The 21,594-nt window shown below is 45.8% G+C and overlaps 6 protein-coding genes across 6 annotated transcripts; 3 read left to right on the top strand and 3 right to left on the bottom strand.

Annotated features, from left to right (window-relative positions):
* Positions 1-4,261: 4,261 nt before the first annotated feature.
* Positions 4,262-4,511, top strand: PHALS_08041 (uncharacterized protein; the record flags this gene model as incomplete). Its single annotated transcript, XM_024721609.1, has 2 exons — positions 4,262-4,358; positions 4,438-4,511. The coding sequence occupies 2 exons, from the start codon at positions 4,262-4,264 to the stop codon at positions 4,509-4,511; spliced, it is 171 nt and encodes a 56-aa protein (XP_024586691.1).
* Positions 4,512-7,578: 3,067 nt separating this feature from the next.
* Positions 7,579-7,954, bottom strand: PHALS_08040 (uncharacterized protein; the record flags this gene model as incomplete). The annotated part of the gene is made up of 2 exons (XM_024721608.1): positions 7,579-7,808; positions 7,870-7,954. The coding sequence occupies 2 exons, from the start codon at positions 7,952-7,954 to the stop codon at positions 7,579-7,581; spliced, it is 315 nt and encodes a 104-aa protein (XP_024586690.1).
* Positions 7,955-10,517: 2,563 nt separating this feature from the next.
* PHALS_08039 (retrotransposon ty1-copia subclass) lies at positions 10,518-11,896 on the top strand (the record flags this gene model as incomplete). The annotated part of the gene is made up of 7 exons (XM_024721607.1): positions 10,518-10,616; positions 10,706-10,842; positions 10,920-10,986; positions 11,046-11,157; positions 11,269-11,372; positions 11,434-11,733; positions 11,804-11,896. The coding sequence occupies 7 exons, from the start codon at positions 10,518-10,520 to the stop codon at positions 11,894-11,896; spliced, it is 912 nt and encodes a 303-aa protein (XP_024586689.1).
* A 3,911-nt stretch (positions 11,897-15,807) lies between these two features.
* PHALS_08038 (uncharacterized protein) lies at positions 15,808-16,033 on the top strand (the record flags this gene model as incomplete). Its single annotated transcript, XM_024721606.1, has 2 exons — positions 15,808-15,922; positions 15,978-16,033. 2 exons carry the CDS (start codon positions 15,808-15,810, stop codon positions 16,031-16,033), a joined length of 171 nt encoding a protein of 56 aa, XP_024586688.1.
* A 4,283-nt stretch (positions 16,034-20,316) lies between these two features.
* PHALS_08037 (transposon unclassified) lies at positions 20,317-20,943 on the bottom strand (the record flags this gene model as incomplete). Its single annotated transcript, XM_024721605.1, has 1 exon — positions 20,317-20,943. The coding sequence occupies one exon, from the start codon at positions 20,941-20,943 to the stop codon at positions 20,317-20,319; it is 627 nt and encodes a 208-aa protein (XP_024586687.1).
* Positions 20,944-21,301: 358 nt separating this feature from the next.
* PHALS_08036 (uncharacterized protein) lies at positions 21,302-21,580 on the bottom strand (the record flags this gene model as incomplete). The annotated part of the gene is made up of 1 exon (XM_024721604.1): positions 21,302-21,580. The coding sequence occupies one exon, from the start codon at positions 21,578-21,580 to the stop codon at positions 21,302-21,304; it is 279 nt and encodes a 92-aa protein (XP_024586686.1).
* Positions 21,581-21,594: the final 14 nt, after the last annotated feature.

Below are 21,594 nucleotides of genomic sequence, written 5' to 3'. Positions count from 1 at the left end.
TGCACAGACATACTTTGACGACATTTTCGTTCATAGTCGTGCGGAGCACGGGAGGACGAGTGAGGAGAACCACGTCGTCCAGTTAAGAGCCGTGCTCGAGTGCATGCGCACAAACAAACTGTACGCCAATGCAGCTAAGTGCATCTTTGGTGCAGAAGAGATTTCCTTTTTAGAGTGCTTCACTGAGAAGCGTGGCCATCTAGCGGATCCCGCTAAGGTCAAGGCCATTGTCGGTGACGACGGTAGCCGGCAAATGTATTCAGACTGACCGGTCCCAAAATACCAACAGGACTTGCGCAGAGTGCTTGACCTCGCCAATAACTTGCACAAGTGTAGCGCAAATTATCAGCGCGGCCATTGTCGAATCTCCTTGTGAAAGATACGGAATGGTGTTGGGACACCGGGCATCGGGAGGAATTTGGCAAAGTCATAGACAGCCTTCTGCATGCACCAATACTGGTGTTGACAGACCCCGATCGTCCTTTTAGTGTCATCTGCGACGCTTTGACCTTTGCCATCGGCTGTGCACTACTGCAAGTTGGCGTCGAGGGGCGAGATCGGGTGATCGCGTGCTAATCTCTATAGCTCAAGGCTGCAAAGAAATACTACTCAATCACGACAAGGAATTACTGTCAATTTCGGGATTCACCTGCTCAGCTCCAAGCCGTTCGTGATCTACACAGATCATGCGTCACTATGCACTGTGACTCAGTCGCCTCGCAGAGGATGGCCAGGTGACTCTTCTTCTTTGCACAATATAACTTCGAGGTAAAGTATAAGCCATCAAAGCAGAATGCTTCGGCTGATGCGCTGTTATGCAACCAAATTATGAGCGTGCTCATGTCACGACGGTGACGTCGTCCGTTGACAAATCTGATTCGCGCCGCATATGCGGGTGATTATTTGTGTGTAACGCTACCCGGGAGCAAGGAGTATGGAAGCTCGGACAAAAACTTGTCTTCGCGACTGCATACACTGTTGCACCAATATTCATTGAGTAATGGAGTGCCGTATTGTAGCACCGACTCGACAGATATACCACGAATTGTGGTTTCTCCCGACGAGGATTTGAAGTACCTTATCCTCTATGAGGCTTACGACACCCCACTTAGTGGTCATCTCGATCGTATACAGACTTTCAGCTGCGTGAGTTACCACAACCGGTGATCCAAGCTGTACAGATGGACGAGCACCTAATTGCGCACGTGTGAGGGTGAAATTCTCTCCGAATGCGGCGACGCCGCTAGACAGTGTACCGGTACCTTGCGGGTGGTGGCAGTCCATGGGTTCGGACTTTATGTTTGGCCTGCCGAAGAATCGGCGGGCGACACGGGTGGGTGGTCTTCTTCGACCGTCTAAGCACGATGGCTCATCTCGCGGTGGTGCTCGACACCATCGACGGTGTCGGTACAGCGACGCTGTTTGTCGATCGTGTCTTATTAAAGCATGGACTCTTGGAGTCAGTTGCCTCTGACAGAGACCCACGCTTCACTGGACGTTTTAGTCGCAATCTTCTAGGTACTGGAAATCAAGCTTGATATGTCAACAGCGGACCATCCGCAGACTGATGGACATACTGAGGGCGTGATTCGCTTCGTCGAGGACGTCCTTCGCAGTGTCGACGCTAAGACTCCGAGACGCTGGAGCGCTATGCAGTGCAACCGTCTACTGGCTACACGCCGCTCTACGTGATCGGTGATTCACCCTTGCTTCTCGTTGACGCAACCATCACATAGTTCGGGGTTAGGTGGAAGAGGGATAGCCGAGAGGCTAGCTGATGTCAGCCCTCTCCCTGATCGTAATGAAGACGATAACTTCCTGTCTACCAAACTTAGTGTCTTACGATACGTTCGCGTTAATGTGAAAAACTTTCATACCCATGCAGTTTTTTGCTGACGTTAAAACACAGCTCCGCCCACGGTTTATCGGACTTGTGTAGGTCGTGGCCAAGCGCGGTCTTGCGTATACGTTAAATCTTCAAAACGGATGCGCACCCACCCAGTGTTCTATGTGGGCTTGCTAGAGCCGTACCAATATCCGGCACAAGTAAACGCGGAAGCGTTGGCGCTGGAACGGCGTCCACAGACGATCGACCACCCAGAAGCTGTACCAGCATCTGGTTTCGAGCACGGAGTGCACCGATCTTTATCCCCAACGGCACTTAGCCCTCCAACTTCGCATGAAGTGACGATTCCGTCTGCTGAACGGCTTGGAGCCGCTTCGACAGAGCACTATAGTTATCAACGTGAGGTATCCGATGCGCAACGAGCTTTAAGCTCCTTAGATCTTTTGCTTAGAGGTATGTGACACCAGCATGACGCTCAGCAAAAATCCGATAGCGACGGACCTCGTCCTTAAGATCTCGAAGAGTATCAGACGGCGATCGACCCAGAAGGGATCATGACGTTCCGTGTCGTCGTACGCTCCACACTTCTCGGTAATAGCCAGGGAAGCCGAAGAGCCATAAGCTGAGCGCAAGCGACGGCCCTGAGCTGCTGTGGTCGCAGACTTACCTGTGTGAGAGACTGCAGAGCTCCCGGGAGCGTAATGGATCAACCCATAAGTCGCTGGCGACAGTTTGAAGGAAGTCGGCGACGCGCCTTGACTTTGACATACTCAGACCGAAGATGGCGTTTCACGCGCGCGACCACTTCCTTTTGGCTCTATTATAAGTTATACAGCGAGAAAAGTTTCCGAAGCCGCTGCATCCATCGCTCAAAGAGTTCTTCGACATCTGCAGCGGCATCACCAGGGGCGAGCACCACAGAAACTGTCCGCATTGCGGGTATAGAAGCGCTTCCTCTTTGAGCACGAAGTCGAGCGCGGTACGTATCTACCGGGAACTCTCGTAGAACCAAGAAGCGAGCTCGAAGAGCCTTTCGTTCACCAGTGACCTCGTCGAAGCACCGAAGCATCTGGATGCTGTCAGCAGGGCGACTCGCATCCACTGTCGGTCCTTGACCCTCTCGCGGAATAAGGCTTCCAATCGACTTTCCTCGGAAGTCGAGAATTCAGGAAAGACGCAACGTCCGCATGGTTCGAGAAGAAATGACGTTACGCCGCTGGGGTACGTCGCCCCTCTTCTTCTTCTCATCCTGAGAAAGAAGTTTTCGACTCGTAGTCGACTTCATCCAAAACCTCGACGATGTGTAGCGGGCGCGGCGCGGCCAGGAGTAGATATCGCGTCTGCGTTGTTGGTTGTGCGATCTGTCACTAACTATGCGCTGCGCGGTACTCTGTCACCAAGAGCGTGGGTTGAGAATCCCTTGCAGCCGCGAGACGAAGAAGAACTTTGCCCGCAAACCAGCGAGGCTGGGTGTCTTCCGTGCGATCCTAGTGTTTCCACTCAAAGTTTTCACCACTCTCGTAGGAACATTGCAGACCTTATCAGCAGCTGATCAAATTCATCAACTAAATCGAGAGCGCTGGAAAAATGAAGATGGTAGTCATATCGCAGCGGGGTTGCCGTAGCTCTTCTGTTTCTGATTAAGGTCGGTGACATTCGTTCTATACTTGGATATAGTTAGAGTGTAGCGGGCAGCAATCCACTTACACCAAGAGTAACTACTACCTTACCAAGAGGCTAATTAACTCGTCCGTTGAAACATAAACTGTATTTGTTAAATTTATTTGCGACAAAGCCGTCGATATCTAAAGCTATAGGTTATCTTAACTTGATAGTATACCTAATTAAATGTATAACTATTGGCTGTTTCATCTGACTTCATACTGAATCGTAGCTACACCATTGTGTGACCCACACCCTTCCTACCAGGATACGTGAGACCCCGTTACACTCTTCCCATCAAGATTGTGAACAACTACAGTTCACATTCAACTGTCGCCTCAAACGAGGCTCGCGTGTCTCAGACACGAATTCTTTGTCCAATGAAACCTGTGTTCAGAAAGAGTTCAAGGCACAAGAATTGTCCAATGAACTAGCAAAGCCCACCCGTCCGGTGGTGCAGATTTCAAGACTGCATCATGGCTTTGTAGACCAATTTTGACTGCGCATTTGTCGATACTCGTGCGGATCACTGAAAGATAAATGTGGGGAGCAATAACAGACACTGCGAGCCCAACCCATAACCGTATATATTGGCAATTAGCTTCAATTGTCTATGCTCGTGAAGCTATTCGCTCGATTTTACACTTTGTGCCTAATATATTCCATCTCTGGGTTGCCGCATTGAAAAGCAAACCTACGAGTTGTCCAAGGTCATTTTATATTAATTGGCACCGATGATGTAAAGACTTGAAGATGCGACTTCGTCTGGCGGACTACTATCGCAAGCATAGTGCAGAATACGTCGAGTTGGCACGACCCATCATCAAGCCCCGAAAATGGATGTGCCGGGGTGCGGCAGAAGCGGCGAACTTTGAGGCTGCATATAATTGTCTTGTTTGCACTCTCATTCGAGCTTTTCCAAATTATAGTTGGCCACGCTATGGTGTGGTTTGCGCTCCAGCTTGGAAAAAAGCTGCGCTTTTCTTCAAGAAGATGTCAATGAGCATGAGCATGAAGAAGCGTTCAAGTCTAGCCAGCTCAAAGCTTTAACAATAATTTGTTCATGACAAGTTGCTAGATTGTGCTCTCGTCAGGATCAAAAGAAACCTTTGTGGCTTAGCACAGCGACGTTACCACCAAACCTCTCACAAAGAATGGTAAGATGACGATTCTTCCCTAGCGGATGTACCAGTGACGGCTCAACTTGTTGTGATAGCAGATGCGTTTTCGCGTCGTCTGAAAATGGATTTGAAAAGTGAAATTGGCGACGCCGCAAGTCGATGGGCGGAACGTACAGCATACGGGTCGAACGCGAAATTGTCGCGTTGCTAAAGTCTTTAGTTAGCATAAATCTTGGGGCACATGTCGATTTATAAACGCTTGCGATTGCACGCCTCCTCCGCTATGTCTTACCCAAAGGTTTGCTGAATTACAGCACTGATTCAAATTCCCTTCAGCATGTTGTGATTCACATGATGATGAATTTAAGTACTGTATGATGGACATGATACTCATTTCGAAAAAATAAGAAAAGACTGACAAACTGATAGCTCTGTGTGCTGGTGGCCCAAAAAATGTTGGTGAATAAGGATGTATACGCGCACGCGTGAACCGTGTCAGTATAGAAGACCCTAGCCGCATGTGGCAGCAGTTTAGCCGGCCTGTCGGTGTTGCTATTTAGCTTGTATGAACTTTGGTTTGATTTCTGGAAGACGCGTCCGGTAAAATCGTGGTTGTACATTCTGATAAAACTACTTGAACAAGATGACTTATTATATTTTGCTGCAGTCTGTGATAGCTTCACCGATGTAGACACAACCAAGCTGTTTTGCGATAAACGGTTCCGGCATCTTCGCTTCCCGGCAGCCGTTGTAAATTTCTAAGATCCGCTCCATACAGTACAGTTTGACTAACTTTGTTGAGATCATGACGCTAAACCCTAGGGCACCAGATTGAACATGTCATCTGCGGACCATTCGCCCGCCGATTGTCCGACGAAAATAATTAATTGCATTGCGGAGATTAAATTTGAAGCGTTTGTCAGGAAAGACCGCGAAGCTGGAGCGGGTCCATTATACTCATTGAGCTTGCGCGACATACCGCAGTACACATCACAAAAGCAATAGACTTCACCCGAGACACACGAATGGCGTGATAGTCTCCCGGACAATTTCGACAGTACTTTAAGCGGCTCTGACGCTAGCAGTAAGAGACCGTCAATAAATTTTGATTGCTATAATCATTGCGGCTACATTTTGTAGCATAAACAGAAATTCCAGCTCAATAAATCGCGTAGGATGTGCAGCGCTATGGCTGGGAGCCAGAATGTACAACGGCATCACGTCGACGCAAGGAGCAGGCGAAATATGTAGAATGTGTTGCGGGAAAAAGTTTTTATCGAATGTAATTGAACGACATAAACATGGTTTGTATTACTAAGTTGCCATCGCGCTATATTGTGTGATACCTTCAACGTCTTAAGAAGTACCCAATAACACCCTGCGTTCTACGTCATTTTATCAAACCTGAACATTATTCGTCAGTCAAATATACAGAGCTATTACCGAAGCAGATTATCTACCATCTTTCAAAACTAAGCTGTTCTCTGCTGCAAAGTTGCACAAGGAGCCCGGTCTGCCGGGAGTGGCACAAGCCAAGCTGATCAATGGTAAATTTTGAAAGAGTAAATCTGTTATTGACTCATATCAGGTGATAACAAAGGGTTGATGGGATATCACAAGCATAAGAATTTGTGAATTTTGGCAATGATAATATCCCCTTCAGCGGTACTGCCGTATGTACTACGAATGCAATCTATACGCCTGGTTTGGCGATGTATACACCCGGATCGCATGTCGCGTCACAGTCCCTTTGTATGAAACGATTCGTCCACAGCGGCAACAAATCTTAGTTCCCATTTTCGCATGCGGCAATTCGAATTGAAGACCAGGAGCGCTACGCGACTCTGTAGTCTTTGGATCATGACTTAATACATGACCATCATGACTTCTCATATTCAGAGGGATAAATTTTCTTCGTCTAGGTTACAAACACCAAACGTTTGGCATCAGCAGCCTCGCGGTATGTACTATATCTTCTTCTCCCGATGCTTCATTGTGCGCCCCGGGGTGTGTTAACCAGCGCATTCTCATCGATGGCGAACGCCCCTAGAGGAGTGACTACTGCATCTGGCCCTTTGGCCGCCCTTTCCTGACTTGGTCTAGCCAACTGAGGGCATCTACTTTATACTTGTTATTTGCTAGATCAGCTACTTTACAAGTGTAATCTAGTTAAGTGTCATTATGATTATTAAACTATGTAACAAAATGTCAAAAGTACTTGACGCGTATCCAGCAGCCCATTTCAACAACGCACACTTCCTTTTTGGAGTTCCATCATTTTCATACATACCAATATTTTGGCTCTAATGAATATCTTAGATCGCACAAAAGTGCAATGTGACATTCGCACATTTGTACAGTATTGTTTTGTACCAAACTTGTTTGCTTATCACAAGTACGCGGCGTATGTGAAGGCATTGTGTGGTTTACATGTTGCCAGAATTAATGATTTGCTGTGTTGCCTCGAATTGCGGTGTCTAGCTAACTCCATCATACGTTAGCACGTAGTCAATTCTATCAAAGCGGTAAATGGATATCTCAGTTGTTGCCAGTATGATGATGGTTTGCCTTCATCAACCAAGATGAGAGGCACTGCAAGGCCGCTTGTTTACACGTCATTCCAATCTTTGCTTGTCAAAAGTACACGGCGTATGTAAAGGCAGTGTGTTGAACACTTTTTGCCGAAAGTAATGATTTGCCGTATTGCTTCGAAACGCGGTGTCTAGCTAGATCTATCATACGTTAGCACGCAGTCAGCACTATTCAAACTGTTAATGTGTCTCTCAGTTGTTGCCCGTGTGATGTTAGTTTGCCTTAATCTACCACTGTAAGAGTGCACTGCTAGACTGCTTGATTTCACGTCATTCCGATCTTTGCCTGTCACAAGTACGTGGCGTATGTTAGGGCATTGGGTGTTGCCAGAAGTAATGATTTACTGTAGCCAGTAAATCACAGATCCAAGTCTTGTTCGCTGCCCACCCCAGTGGTAATGAAGCGCGGCCTGAGAAAGGCTTGAAGAAGAAGAAAAATTGTTGAATTTGATAGCCAGGAGAAGGGTAGACTCGAAGTAATGGTACTCGTAGTAGAACTAAGAGCTAAAAGTTCAAGTGAAGGAGAAAAGCAAATGGTGCAATTGATTATCGTTGAGCACTCACCGTTAAGCAATTTATGTGAGTGTCCTACATCTTGATGAAAGAGAGTTTAACGTGGTATGTACGTGTTGTGGCGATTAGTTCATACTGCGTGTGCCTGTAACAGAGTAGATGTGGATGGATGCAAGAATAACAGAAAATTTACTTCTGACTGTCTCTTCCGAGCGGGCCATGATTTAACAAAATCACGTGAGCCACAAAACCCTGTTTGCATCTTCTTCAAGAAGTTAACCGTATAATCGATTCCTTTTCCTAACCGATCCGATATAGCATGCTTGTAGCTAAGTCTTATAAGCTGCAGACACTGCATGTTAGGTATGGAAACATCAAAGCTCCCAACAATAGCGTCGCGTTCTCGGCTCATGACGCTCAATCGCATCGAAAAAATATCAGTAATTTGCTACAAATTTTAGTCGAGCTGATATAAGCGAGTCGTCAGTCTCACCCTGACCTTGACTGGAACCTCTTCATGGCGGATTCGGAGAAACTTAAAGACTTTTCATTCAGAGAATCTGGTAAAGCTTGCAAAGGCGTTTACTGCATTTTAAATGCGCACTCTCTCCAGTACCATGATCCACCCGCGCATATACTCGGAGGACATTTTTTGTTTATAAATCCGTCATCTTCGTTTTGGATGTACAACATTCTAAAAAAGCGTATTGTTCTTTCAATTCCTCGACCCCTACAAGGATCAATGTCCAGTAGGCCACCCTGTGCCTTTTTGGACCCGACAGTTTCCGCGAGATGTCTGAAGGATAGCTCTTTGTGAAAGCTCGACTTTTGGATCTCCCAGCTGAATGGAAGGTAGAGACGCAGGGCTTGTATATCTGAAGCATCTCCAGCTGTACCACCTGCGGGTATCGCGACGATGATCAACAGCATCTAGCGCACTCAAAAAAGGATATGCTGACCAATTCTTGCGAATAAAAAGATGCGCTCTAAATTCAATGCAGCTTTCGCTGTTTATGATCTGATTTTTACTATTTCATTGAAAGAGTTTGGGTGTACACAGAAGGTCACGTAGTTTATCCAACATCAATATTACAGCCGTTGTCGAATCTGGAAATGGGCCAGCTGGTATCCTGGCTATAGAGCAATAGACCGATTTAACCATTTTTTTCAGAGAGTGTGAAGGTTTGCGACATCAAGAACATTTATTTTTCGTTGATTTTCGCCCACAAATTCTCGCAAACGACTATCAAGATGTGCTGTCGCGTCGAATTTAGTCTATAGCATCCTCAGGTTTCGTCTCCAAGAGATGTTCGTTATGTCGTTGTCGAAGAATGGATTATTGACCATCTGAAGCGGTGTCCCTTTATTGAGCTCTGTAAGAGAATGTGATGCTTCCACCAACGCTTGATTAAAACTTTTTGGAGATGTGTTACAATTGCATTTTTGTAGCTAGTGAATGCCTTCAGGCGAACAGTGACCACTTCTGGTCCTTGGGCCGCCAGAAGTGTTTTCTGCGTATTTCTTCTCCGAAGATGTTCTCAGTTAGTTGCAAGCATTTCATATTACGGGGAAAATGTACAAAAGGTTAAAATCAAGTTTATCAAAATAAGTTTTGACACATGAGGTTTCTTCATCGCTTTAAAGGACAAAACGAAGAGTCGAAACTACTTAGTATTGAAAATGATCACGTTTGTAAAAAGGCTTCGCCCATTCAGCTGCGATGAGATGTAAAACACCTGGAGTAGAAAATGCCAGACCAGCATTTTGATCAGGCATTTCGTGTTGCTGCGTATCGACGGCGTTTGACTAGTGAAGCGCGTTGTTTGAAAAAAGCGGAACACGTATATCTCGTGTAAGCTTGTCATAGAAGCCCAATATTGTTTGCACATCTTTCGCTTGTATTTTAGCTTCTTGAAGGATTTCACCCACTTGCTCTGGAGTGTAGGGTCGATTGACCCAATCAGTCAGTAAATACTTCCACTCGCTAATTGGTATTGCAGAACTAAGACGGAGTCGATACGGGTCCTTTGATACTTTGTATGCAATGTTGGCAGCACGGATGTCTAGTTTGGCACGCAATCCAGGAGAAAGTAATGCGCTTTTGGAGAATTTGGTCAAAATACTCAACATGTCATTTATAGGCACTTCAGTTATGACTGCGTCGTATTGCTTCAGAAGGTTCGATACCACCGAAGCAGGGAGCTTTGCTTTTTGTAGTATTACTTCCACATCCTTACGATTAAACCCAAATTGAATCAATGTCCGTAAGTGAAGTTTCCAATTAGCCACATCTGTTTCTGACAGGCATGCGTGACTGCATGATTTGCGTGATATGGTGTTGAGTGCCACGCACCGTAAAAAAAACCATTTATATATTGCTTACAGCGGGTGTGCACACTCGAAAACGTTTTACACGTTCCTGGACATCAGCGCAATCTTGCAAGTCTGAGCAAGGTTGGGGCTATAGGGCTAGTCACAGGAAAGATGTGTGGTTTCAAGCGGCCGCGCCAAAATAGGCGCATCAGTGGTCTTTACATATTATTGTCATCTGATATGGATAACTTTGCTTAGGCCAATTCCACGTCTGGGTATGAGAAAATGGTTAAGCGATCTGGCAGACCAGGCTGGGACGCCTCAGTGCTCAAGACATTAGAACAGTGCTGAAGGCCGGCAAAGTTACAACGCGTAGTTCAAATTTAAGCCTTTATAAGTCTGCACAGCTGGAAATTAGCTAATCTCCCTTTTTCATGGGAGAAGCCACGCTACTTGAAGCGAGGACAAGTGATGTTTCCGATTGACTGTGTGGGGCGAATGGAAACAATCTTGCGTGACGGGTTTACTGGACTGGTTAGCATTATGGTCAAACCGTACCATCTAGCGGCGGTATTTCCTGTTACGAACAAGAGCCCCGCCACGCTTCATGAGTTGAATAACATATCAATTGGTTCTGTATTGGGGCCCTAATTGCGCAGGAATTTATAACCTCGTCGACGCAGCAATTTGACAAGGTTGAACGAAACAACCACGTTGTTGTCGAATTGGTGCGCGCCATGCTACATGCAGCTGGTTTGGGAAAATGCTTTTGGAGTGATGACGTTCTGCCTACAGTGTACTTACAAAACCGCTGTCCATTGAGGAGGTCCTTCGCTCGAGCAACTGACACGTCGCACCTCTAGCGCTTAACAGGCTGCGCGTTTCATCTGCAACGCGAGGTGTTGGTAACGAAGTCTCAACGGCAGTAGCTCGACGCAAAGTCTGCAAAAGGAAATTACTTTGGGATTGAGACAACAGTTGTTCCCAATTTTTTGGAAGCCCTCTGGTCATAAAGGCAGTAGGAGAGTAGACTTGTCAAGTATATCGAAGACAAGAATGATAACGCTCAAAGGTGAGCTGCTCAAGCAGCAACAAACTAAATCAGCACAAGGTATGTCACCAGTCACATTGTTGATATTCTAGAACAATGTTGATAAAGCATTGACCTTCTGACAATGAGATAGGCAGCCGGCATTCAGTCCACCGCTGCGTTGAAAAGCAGATCATTCGTCGCAGCAAACGTATCAGGAAGAAAAACGAGATTCTGAGGAATCTTACAACGCTCACGAAATTGCGCTGATCAATGAATTGCAAGATCCGTTCCAAGTGCAGGGAGCGCTGGCTTGGCCAGCTCGCATATCAGGGGCTTTAATGTCGAGCTGGGTAGGTTGTGGCATTACCACATGTACTTGGAAATGCTCAACCGATAGACGTATGCGCAGATGGATCGCTCGACAAGTATAAGGCAAGACTGGTAGCAAAAGAATTTACGCAACAGTATGGATTGGACTGCAACAAGATCTTTAGCTCTATCGTTTGCTGTGATTTAATTCGAATCATTCTCGTGCCTGCCGTCGAAGTAGAACGGAAGCACCTTTCGGACAAAAATGTCTTATCAGTAAGGGTGGGAACAGGGTATAAAGGATGCGAAGGCTGTGTATGGCCTGCTGCAGGCGTCTTGGGCTTGGTACGGAAACTAAACAAAGTTTCTGTACGAGGCAAGCTTTACTCAGTGTCAATCGGAGACTTGTGTCCAGGTAACGCGCACAGATGGCAGCATTGTGGTTTTATTCATTGTAGACGACGTGCTGATCTTTAGCGATCTGAAGTCTGAGCTAACTGCGTTCTGAGCATGAGATTTTATCAATTTGCGATAAATAAATGCGACCTTGCGGTCACGAGCGTGGGTATGGAGTTCACGTGGAGCAATTGCGACGATATGCTGGTCATCGCGCAGCAGAAGTATGTGGCCTCAGTGATGAAGCGATTTGGCAGCCGCGGTGCCAGAATGCAGCCTCGCACCCCGATATATAGCAATTACCAAATTGCTGATGGTAAAGAAAGTATCAATGATACAGCAGGTCGCTACTTTATGCGTCGACAGAAAGCTTTTCTGACTTTGCTACAGCAATTCGATTTGCTGATCACGAAACAAAACATCGCGCACCGTGAAGGCCGCGACTGACCGTGTAGTTGGGCATTTAGAGCGGACTAAAGATAAACAAGAAAGGGCTGCAGCTTTGTGATGCTAGATTCGAATGTGAGAAAAATGCAAGTGATATTCAATCTTCGCCGTATTCTTTGGGAGTTGCTGCATCTCGTGGAGATCCAAGGAGCAGCCGATCGTAACTCTACCGACTACTGGATTGGTGTTTGTTGCGCTAGCTTACAGAACCAAAGAGCATATCGGTCTCAAGACATTGCTTCTCGAGTTGGAGCTTGATACGAAGACATCCCGGCAGCTCAACACGTCACCGGAGGTAAAGGCGTATCGCAACGCTCGCGATACATCTATATCCGCTATAACTAGATTCGTGAGCAAGTGCTGCCCGGAATGGTCAAAACTTGTTACTGTGCGACGGCTGGGACTTGTTTACTAAGCCACAGAAGATTCCGAATTATCTCTAAAGACAATTCAGTTATATCGATAGTATGATACCACGTATCTTTACCGAAGACTTGATTAAGATGCGTGAGACGCGTCATTATACTAGTATCTGTCTCAAAGATTAATAAACACCTTCTTGAGCGTGGAAAAGTGGAGAGTTATGTGTCGGAGTCTTCTGTGGAAACAGACATTTGGAAATATGTGAAGATCATAGTGGTCAAAGTCAGTGGTAAGTGTGGAGTTTATCCACTCTGTCGTAATGATGTGCGGGAAAAATGCTGCACAAGTCCTCAGAGCTGGTTTACTCAAATGTACAGCATCCTTCGGGGTGTCGGCGCACGTCTTGATGTTGTCTTGGCAGCATTGGGACAAGAATTGCGAACTTGTAAGTGGGGATCCATTTACATTAGCCAGTTTACATGGCCCCATAATGCAGCGGATTATTTTCTTCAGCGGAATGAAGTTATCCTTTGGCATCAAACGGACTTGTTCGTTATGACGACGATTGTATTTGCAGAGATATAGGGCTTGTGTTTGAACGGGGAAGTCGATACAGACATACTTGACTTGAAAGCGTAAAGATTGATCGAAAGATGGTGAATTGATACCTCGTGATAGACATGAACCCCAAATAAAAGCAAAGTCTTCACAACCGCGTGGAGAAAAAAGAACGATCACGAAAGTGGTTACCCAAATTAAATGAAGGCGTCACAACTGCAAGGGGAAAAATGAATGATCACAAAAGTGGTTACCCCAGAGTAAAATTAAGGCTCTACAACTGCAAGGAGAAAAATGAATGATCGGTTACCCCAAAGTAATATTAAGGCTTCACTACCGCGTGGAGATTAAGCGAATCATTAAAAAAGCAATTAATCCACAAGTCTTCGTGGTCTTGCCACTTAAGAATTAAGTGTTTCGTCAGCAACTTAAGAATGAGGACTTGAAATGTCTCAAAGGCGTGGCGAGCCGTAATGGCGGTCATTCCATTTAATAAACTCCACAATCGCGTGAAGTACGACCCAATGAGTTTTGCGAATTTAATCATTAAAATGAAAAAGCAAAGGCAAAGTCGGAAATTGGCTTAAAAATCACTTAAGCTGAAAGAAACTCAACCACAGTGACCAATTGGACCAAAGCCAAAAGTCATTCACAGGGTCTTCGATAAAGTGACAAATTTATACATGCTTAAAAAACTAAGCTGAAACTTGTACCGATGTGAGTTCAAAGTGCGTGAATGTGTTAAAGCCTTCAAGATATGTTGTAAATGTGAGCGTATCATTGGTGAAATAAAACCACAAAGACAGACAAGGCGTGGCGTATATTGCCTTATTACGATTAATCCATAATGTTCGAAAGATGCAACCCCGGATATTGTTAAGCAGTTGAAGTGGTAAATGAATACCAAAGTCATGTTGGCGGTAAGTGGGAACGGTGTGGGCAATGAATAACAAGACGTGTTCCCATAAAGTAGTAGTATTAAAATTTCATTGAAAAACTGGGAGATATACGCCACATAGTATAATCCCATAGTAAATGATTTGGAGTTTCTGGTGTAGAACAACCATGAACACAGTTAATATCTTGAGTGTGCCAGCTAAATCTGCATCGAAAACCCAAGCCATCATGTTGCAGTCGGAAAACAAACTCAGAGAAGACGGGAAGAATACCACGTTGAAGCTTGCCGAGTGTAGACCAGTGATTAATAGGTGGAGATATCTTATTACGTTGTAAAGACAGCAACGGTAACTGCAGTGGTTAAATTGACTCTAGAAGACGGCGAAGTAAACTATTAGTGGCGTCAATAATGCCTTGGCCATCAAATGTCCATATATGAAGTGCAGCAAGAATTTCTTGAGGGGGCACGTGTAGATGATGAATTTGCCATAGAACTAATTCTTGGGGAAAGCGTCTGAACTAATTTTGTTAGTATTGATACTCGAGTCTGATTGTGTTTTACGTAGCGTGAAAGAGTCAGGGATAGAACCAAAACACACGCAAAATGTATAAACTCGATAGATACCTTGAGTAGATAAGTATCAACATGCTTTTCGATGTAACACAGGCAAAGTCTTTCGTTCAGAAGTAAATCGAACAAAGATCCATAGTGGCCAATTCGGCTATGTGAATACCGGGTTAGTGATCAAAAGTTTGGACAAAAGTTTAGTGCTCCATGTTCAAAGCGCTCGTTGCCAATAGAGAGGGACGTTTCTTCTTCGGGTAGTAGTCGTAGTTGACTGTAGGGGCATGTAGAGGAAGTCTAACCCTCGCCTTGACCTTGAAGTCCACTATAGAAAGCCGTTTGAGCTGAAGTAATCACCTGGGGGGTCCAATTTTATTGGCTCTGCAGTGTCGAATAAGTTGACGTATTCAGTTGACCTGAAGGAGTTCAGCTGTATCCGCAACAGTATGAAGAATTTGACCCCCACCCAACATCTAATGGAACTGAATGCCATTTGCTGGGGAATTGGCTTCGAACTGTCGGACCATGTTATGACGGTGATGGGGTGTTGTCAACAAAATTCCTCATCCAGAGGATCAAAAGGTTATAATATTTTTTTGGACACCGCTTGAACACTCGCAAAATGCCACAAAATTGATTGTATCATTGTCTTCAGTAGTAACCAGCGGCCTTGTAGCGCATAGTCTCACCAACGCCAGGCAACGCAAAGTCGCTGAAAATGAAGCAGTTCGTTAACTGTATGCTGGGTTGGCACTGAGGCACCACAACTATACCTAAAAAGTATTATGCTTTTCCTTGGTATTTTCACGGGTTCCAAAGTCACGTAAGCTGTTGAGTACAGAGTACTCAGAAGGTTTCCAGGGTCGAAAAAGAATTATAGCGGCTCTGTCCATTTTTTAATTGCATACTTGTTGCAGTGCAAAACTCTTGAACACGGGCAAGAGACGCAGAGACTTGTCTTAAATCGTAAATCAATCCTGTAATGTCGTCTGCAAAGCAGAGAGTGTGATGATAAGATCCACGAATCTTTGTGGAAAATGATTGATTGTCCACTCGAAGATAGCACAATAAAGGCTGAAAAAATAAAACAAAGAGCCCTGGCGAAAGTGGGGTTCCTTGACGAACTCCTGCCCCCAAGCAAGAAAACTGTGAACGTGAGTTATTAATTAAGACTGTACTAAGGTTCAGTAAAAATGTTGAAACCCACCGACGGAGAGCTTCACCGAATCTGCAGTGTTGAAGAACACTATCCAGCACCTACTGTCAAAGCCTTCGTAAAGTCGAGGCGAATGACACCGGCGGAAGCTCGTGTTTCACAGGTCGTGGTATAATGCTGAAGATTCAATAATACCCTGATACGTAGCGGATATCACGACCCAAATTGGTCATCTCCTAGAAGCTCAGGTAGAACTTGGTTGAGTCTGTAATCCAGAGGTTTTGGCCCAAACTTGGCATCGTTGTTTAATAGCGTGAGAAGCAGTAGTTCCTTGGGTCTGAGCGACTACCTTTCTTGTGGAGAGGAGAAAGATAGGCACGACGTTGAAACTTTGTCATACGACCAAGCCGAAATTGGGAAGCATAAACCAGTTCCAAAGCTTGCGCCCAATCGGAAGGAAAAAGCTGGTGAAACTGAGCCGGTAAGTCATCGGTACCTGGGCGCTTCCCACGTACTGTGCGCTTGATTGCATTGTAAATATCATTAGCTGGAAGTGATGCATCTAATGCTGAAGCTTTTAGAGAGGTCAGCTTCCGGTTTCTGCGATTCAAAATGGACTGCAATTCGTCAATGTCAAAATTCTCAGAGATAACATTGAGCTCCCTTAAAATGGACTGGATAAGTGTACCTAAATATTCCCGATGAGCTGACATTATGATCTGTTAGTCCCTTCAAATTCCTGTTGGTGTGTCGACCGAGGAAATATAGAGCTTAAGTTCTGCCGTTGGACCCCAAAAGAAATTTTTGGAAGATGTTTTAGCTGTATTAGCATCCGAGTTAAATTTTGAGACTCAGTTGCGCTCTTGAATTGGTATCAAAGTCGATAACAGCTTGGCGAGCTATTTGACAGTGTAATTTGTCGGCGTCGTTAGGGTCGAGCGCCAATTGTCGTTCTGCGTCTCGAAAAACAAGCAGAAGTAGGCGAAGTTGAGCAGTCGTTGCGTGTTTCATTTTTAAAACTCCTTGCTTAAGAAAATGCGGTCTTGGCGCATGTGTTCATCAAGAAGACACCCTGGGTTCCGGTTGGGATCCATAGTTATTGATAATCGCTTTAAGTTGACTCCCAGTTGATCCTCACACTGTAACAGCCTGGGTGGACAGCATTGACGATGTAAGGTCTAAACATCTGTAAATTCAACAGGGACGTGATCGCCGGGCCCGAGTATTAAGCCAAAAGCGTGACTTGTAGAGCAAATAAATTTATCATAGAAATTCACACTTGCTAGGCAATAGTCAATTCTGTTCTTTAGCTTCGGACCTGTAAATTCCATTATAGGGTTTTTCGAAACGCCAAAAAATAATAAACCCGAAGTATTTATTCAGTAATAAAGTTCAGGTCTTCCACTGTCGTGATTAACTAGACTCGGCTTGGCTTGGTCTAGTTTTAAGTCCATGTAATATTAAAGTGACCTAAGACCATGTGATAAGCTAAGACGTCAAAATCGCGTGGTAAAGCGTTAAAACTTGGAGCGGTTGCTTAATAAAGCTGGACCATATACCAGGTGAAAATAAATGTTCGTTGCACCGAGTTATGCCGCCACGACCAAGTACCTATCATTAAGGATGGGGTAAGTGGCGTGCCGTTGCGTGATGTCTTGAAGATTGCGAAAAGGGTGTGCTCCGCTGGAAGCTTAGGCGACCCCGTTGCGACTTTGATATGCATTTCTATGTTTATTTAACCAGACAACACAAGCGTTGTAGTCAGCCGCGCGAAGAATGTAGTTTTAAGTAGTCTATGAACCAGGGCTTAGATATCAAGAAGGTTAAAACAAACTTGTTTTGCATCAGTTCTTTAGCAAACGTGCTAAAACCGAGCAACCACAGTGTACGGTCCGATAAGAGGGGAATAGTTAAAAATACGTGGGATTCATGTCAGTTAATACCATTATCTTGACTGGGTCATGGTACACCATTGGGGCCATGATATGTTCTGAGCAGATAAAGCCAATAAGACCTCGACTGTATTCGACAGTACTGGGTTTCCATGTCCAAGTAGACGGTGGAGCATTTTGTCAGCAGGCCCAGTAGCGTGGATAAGCTGTAGGCATTTTTGGTACTTCAAATTTGTCATGAGCAAAATTGGTAGTAAGGCCAATAAGCGACGCACTGCTCTGTTAAGAGCAAGGATGTCAACTTTCGCTTCAGTTGCTTAAGCGCCCAGCATATGTCCTGGGTTAGCCTCGATAGTTGCTAATTGGCCCAGAGGGGTCGACTTTTTTTTGTTGAGAAAAGAGTCCACAAAGTTAAAAAGTTCACCCCAAGTCATAGACTCAGCTACATAGTCAATGGAATATGGGAATATGGGGTAATTATGGCAGTGTAGGTCGAGTCACCTTCGTATGATGGGGTGCTCATCATTGTCTTTAAAATGACAAATTTCAATATCGAAATACCATTGCGGTGTTTAAGAGTCTAAATCATCAAGCCGCAATGGACTATAACAATTGGGCCTTACAACCTTTTTGGCTTGAGTCGAGCATTTCAAGTCCTTAATCTCGTATTCTATGGAAAAATGACCACAGAGGTCAGGTTGTTAATAGCGGATAAGGCTCGACGATTTTCAGCCGCTTTCGCCCATACTGGGGCGAAGGTTGATGAAACTGGTACAATAATTGTTTCATTCATTAGGTCAGAATTAGTCCTAAGACTTGTTGGGAGTCATCATCACTATCGTCATTTATTGGAGGGCCGTCCGATGTTGACATTTTCGTTATCATTATCAGGCGGCATTTAACCGTATGGGAAGTCCATCCTTACTACTAAAAACGCCCACGACATTATTTGGCTCCACGGTCATTGCAGGATAATTTTTTTGGATAGTAGTCGAAGAGCAGCCATCAACATTGAGCTCATAAGCTTTTAGAAAACAAACTAATCTCAATCTTAACGTGTTCCGTCGATGTTGAAAAATGAGAAGTGAGGAACAGGGTCTTAGGAAAGCTGTAGCCAAGGTCTTCGTCACAATTGACACGATTCCATGGGCTGTCACGGATACCTGAAGTCTAAATAGACCAGCACTTTGCTACGACAACTCGCTTTGCCTAATTTCTACTTGAATCTTACACATTGAGTCTTAACATGTAGAATTTAACGTGGTTGTTAGGGGAATACTACCGTCGATATTTTTTTTGAGAGCTACTAAGGCATGGGGAGATGTTAATCGTCTATTAATTGATGTCGTCAATGATAGCAGTCGTCTGACTTCCTACGTTCTTAAAACAGCCTGATATGCTGTCAAAATTTGTACGATTTCAATATTGCTAATGAGGCTTATGGCTGCTCTTATAATGGCGTGCAACGATATAAAGGAGTACTGTCTCGTATTTTTCGACCTTGTAGTTCGTAACGCGGGCCTAATCGTTTCTTTATCTGAATTCCACGAGTCCATGTGATGTTGGAATGTGGATGGTGAAAGAGCAACTGATGTGTTAGAACCAAGGCATTCTCCCTGCACCTAGCTCCTAGAATATGCACCTGAACCGATACCCCCCCCCGAGGCTCAGAGAAACTCCGCAACCCCTTAGGCCACTTCAACCGCCAACGGTCATCCAAATAATCGTATCCGGATCCGTTTTCCAACACACCTTCCTCGAAGCCCTCAGCTTTGATTGTCATGCGGCTGGTTCATCATCCTCATCATACCACACAGCTTGTCAAGACGAACCTTATTGAGTGGCTTGGTGAACGCGTCGGCGGGGTTGTCTTCCCCTTTACCTTCACGAATTTAATCAGACCACGCAGCTCCTGGTCACGCACAAAGTGCCAAAGCAGCTCGATGTGACGCGTGCGCCGCGAATAAGTCCGGCTGGTAGTCATCACGTGTGCCGCACTATTGTCGATATCAATGGCCGCTCGCACATGCATAGACGGGAATATCTCAGACAGGATATTGAACTGGGCTTTCGCTTCCATTGCAGCTTCAAATGATACTCAGCCTCAGCCGTGGATTGAGCCACAATCTACTGACAATTGGACATCCATGTCACCGCTCCACTCGCCAGAATAAAGACAAACCCGCTCGTGCTCTTCCTGGTCTCGGGGTCATTTCCCCAGTCACTATCACAGAATCTGCTTAGAGTCTGGTCCGTACGGGCCCCAGACCTCTTCTTGTACATTATACCACGCGCCTGAGTGCCCACAAGGTATCGTAAGACGCGCTTGAGCGTTACTACATGCTTCACAGTCGGATTTACAGCGAATCTACACAACTGGCCGAATGCAAATGTCAGATCCGGCCTGGTTCCGGTCGCAAGATACATGAGTATGCCCAGTACTCTCCGGTTGTTAAAGCTGGAGTCGGAGCTGTTGTCCTCTGTAGCTGGTGCGAGTCTCGTGGTGGACTCTATGGGGTTCCTACACTTGTTCGCTCCGCCAAAGCCGAACTTGAACAACACGTCCTTTGCATATTTCTCTTGACTGATGAGCACGCCCTCCTCGGTTTAAGTCACTTCGATGCCCAGAAACTCAGTCGAACTCCCGTGGTCCTTCAGGCCATACGCCTTGTCGAGCTCAGAAACAACCCGATATTGCACTCCTCATCATTCGTGGCACGAACCACGTCGCCCACGTAGATCAATAGCAGCATAATCTTCTCTCCGTCGATCAAGTAGTAGAGACAGGATTTCGTAGCACACCGTTCGAATCCGCGGTTCGAAAGACACCCATTGATCTCCGAGTTCCATTCACAGCCGGATTGGCGCAAGCCATACAGCGCCTTCCGCACCACGTTGACATACGACGGGTCCTCACACGGATACCCCTCTATCTTATCGACATACTGAGCGATCTCGAGCGTTGCATCTAGATACGCAGTGTTAATGTCCCCACCGTAAATTACAAGATCAAACTCTGCTGATATGGCTGCCGTGATCCGGAACGAAGACATTCTCGCGACAGACGACGAAGTTTCCATATAATCGATTCCTGACCTCCGGTAGATTCCGAGCGCCACGACTCTCGCTTTGATTCTCACAACAAAGCCTTGCGTATCCGTTTTGATCGCGTAGACCCACTTGGTCTTCACGGTTTTGGCATCCTTTGGCATCTCGGTCCTCTTGACCTGTCCCAAGACCTCCTTGGTTTTGAGCGCGGCCGTTTCCTCCAGCTCAGCCATTCACCGGAAATCTGTATACATAGACCTCATAGCTTGGCGTCGATTCTTTAGGACTGATGTTCTTGGAATCAATCGGTCTGCCATCACAACCCAATATTTTCTACGCAACATTGGCCCATCTGACGAAGTCATCGGATCGAGCTGGTCGGCGCGTCCACTGACATAAGTCTGTGCGACGTTCTTTCATTCGTTCTCCAAGCTGGTTCTTCTCAGCTTCTGACGGGGTGTCGTCCCGTTTTACTCGCTTTTGCAGGCCTTCTGGTAGTACGATCTTCTCAAGCACGGATCGTTCCGTGGTGGTTGGTTTTGACACAGCACCGGCACTCTCACCGTCGGGGAAGTCCTTACTCCGGCTGTTTTACATATGATCCTTGGCCTCCGGGCCCTGCTCGTGAGTCGATTTCTGCTCGTCGGTCGGATCGCTTACGTCCTCACCCAACTCGGTCACATCGGCGACCGAACCCTCATCGGCTGGGTCCACCTCCGATCCAAAGTTAGCCGAGACAGACTCATCATCATCATGACCATCATCCGCCTGGTCACTCATATCCTGGCGACTCTCACCGACGTCCTGGCTGTCGTGATCTTTGTTCTCGTCCTCCTCATCGACGTCTGCCGACCGATTCTTTTCGTCCATAGAGGCTTCGTACA

Source organism: Plasmopara halstedii, assembly GCF_900000015.1.
Source record: "Plasmopara halstedii genome assembly, contig: Scaffold_3120, whole genome shotgun sequence".
NCBI classification, from domain to species: domain Eukaryota; phylum Oomycota; class Peronosporomycetes; order Peronosporales; family Peronosporaceae; genus Plasmopara; species Plasmopara halstedii.
This window is presented reverse-complemented; position numbering and strand designations above follow the sequence as displayed.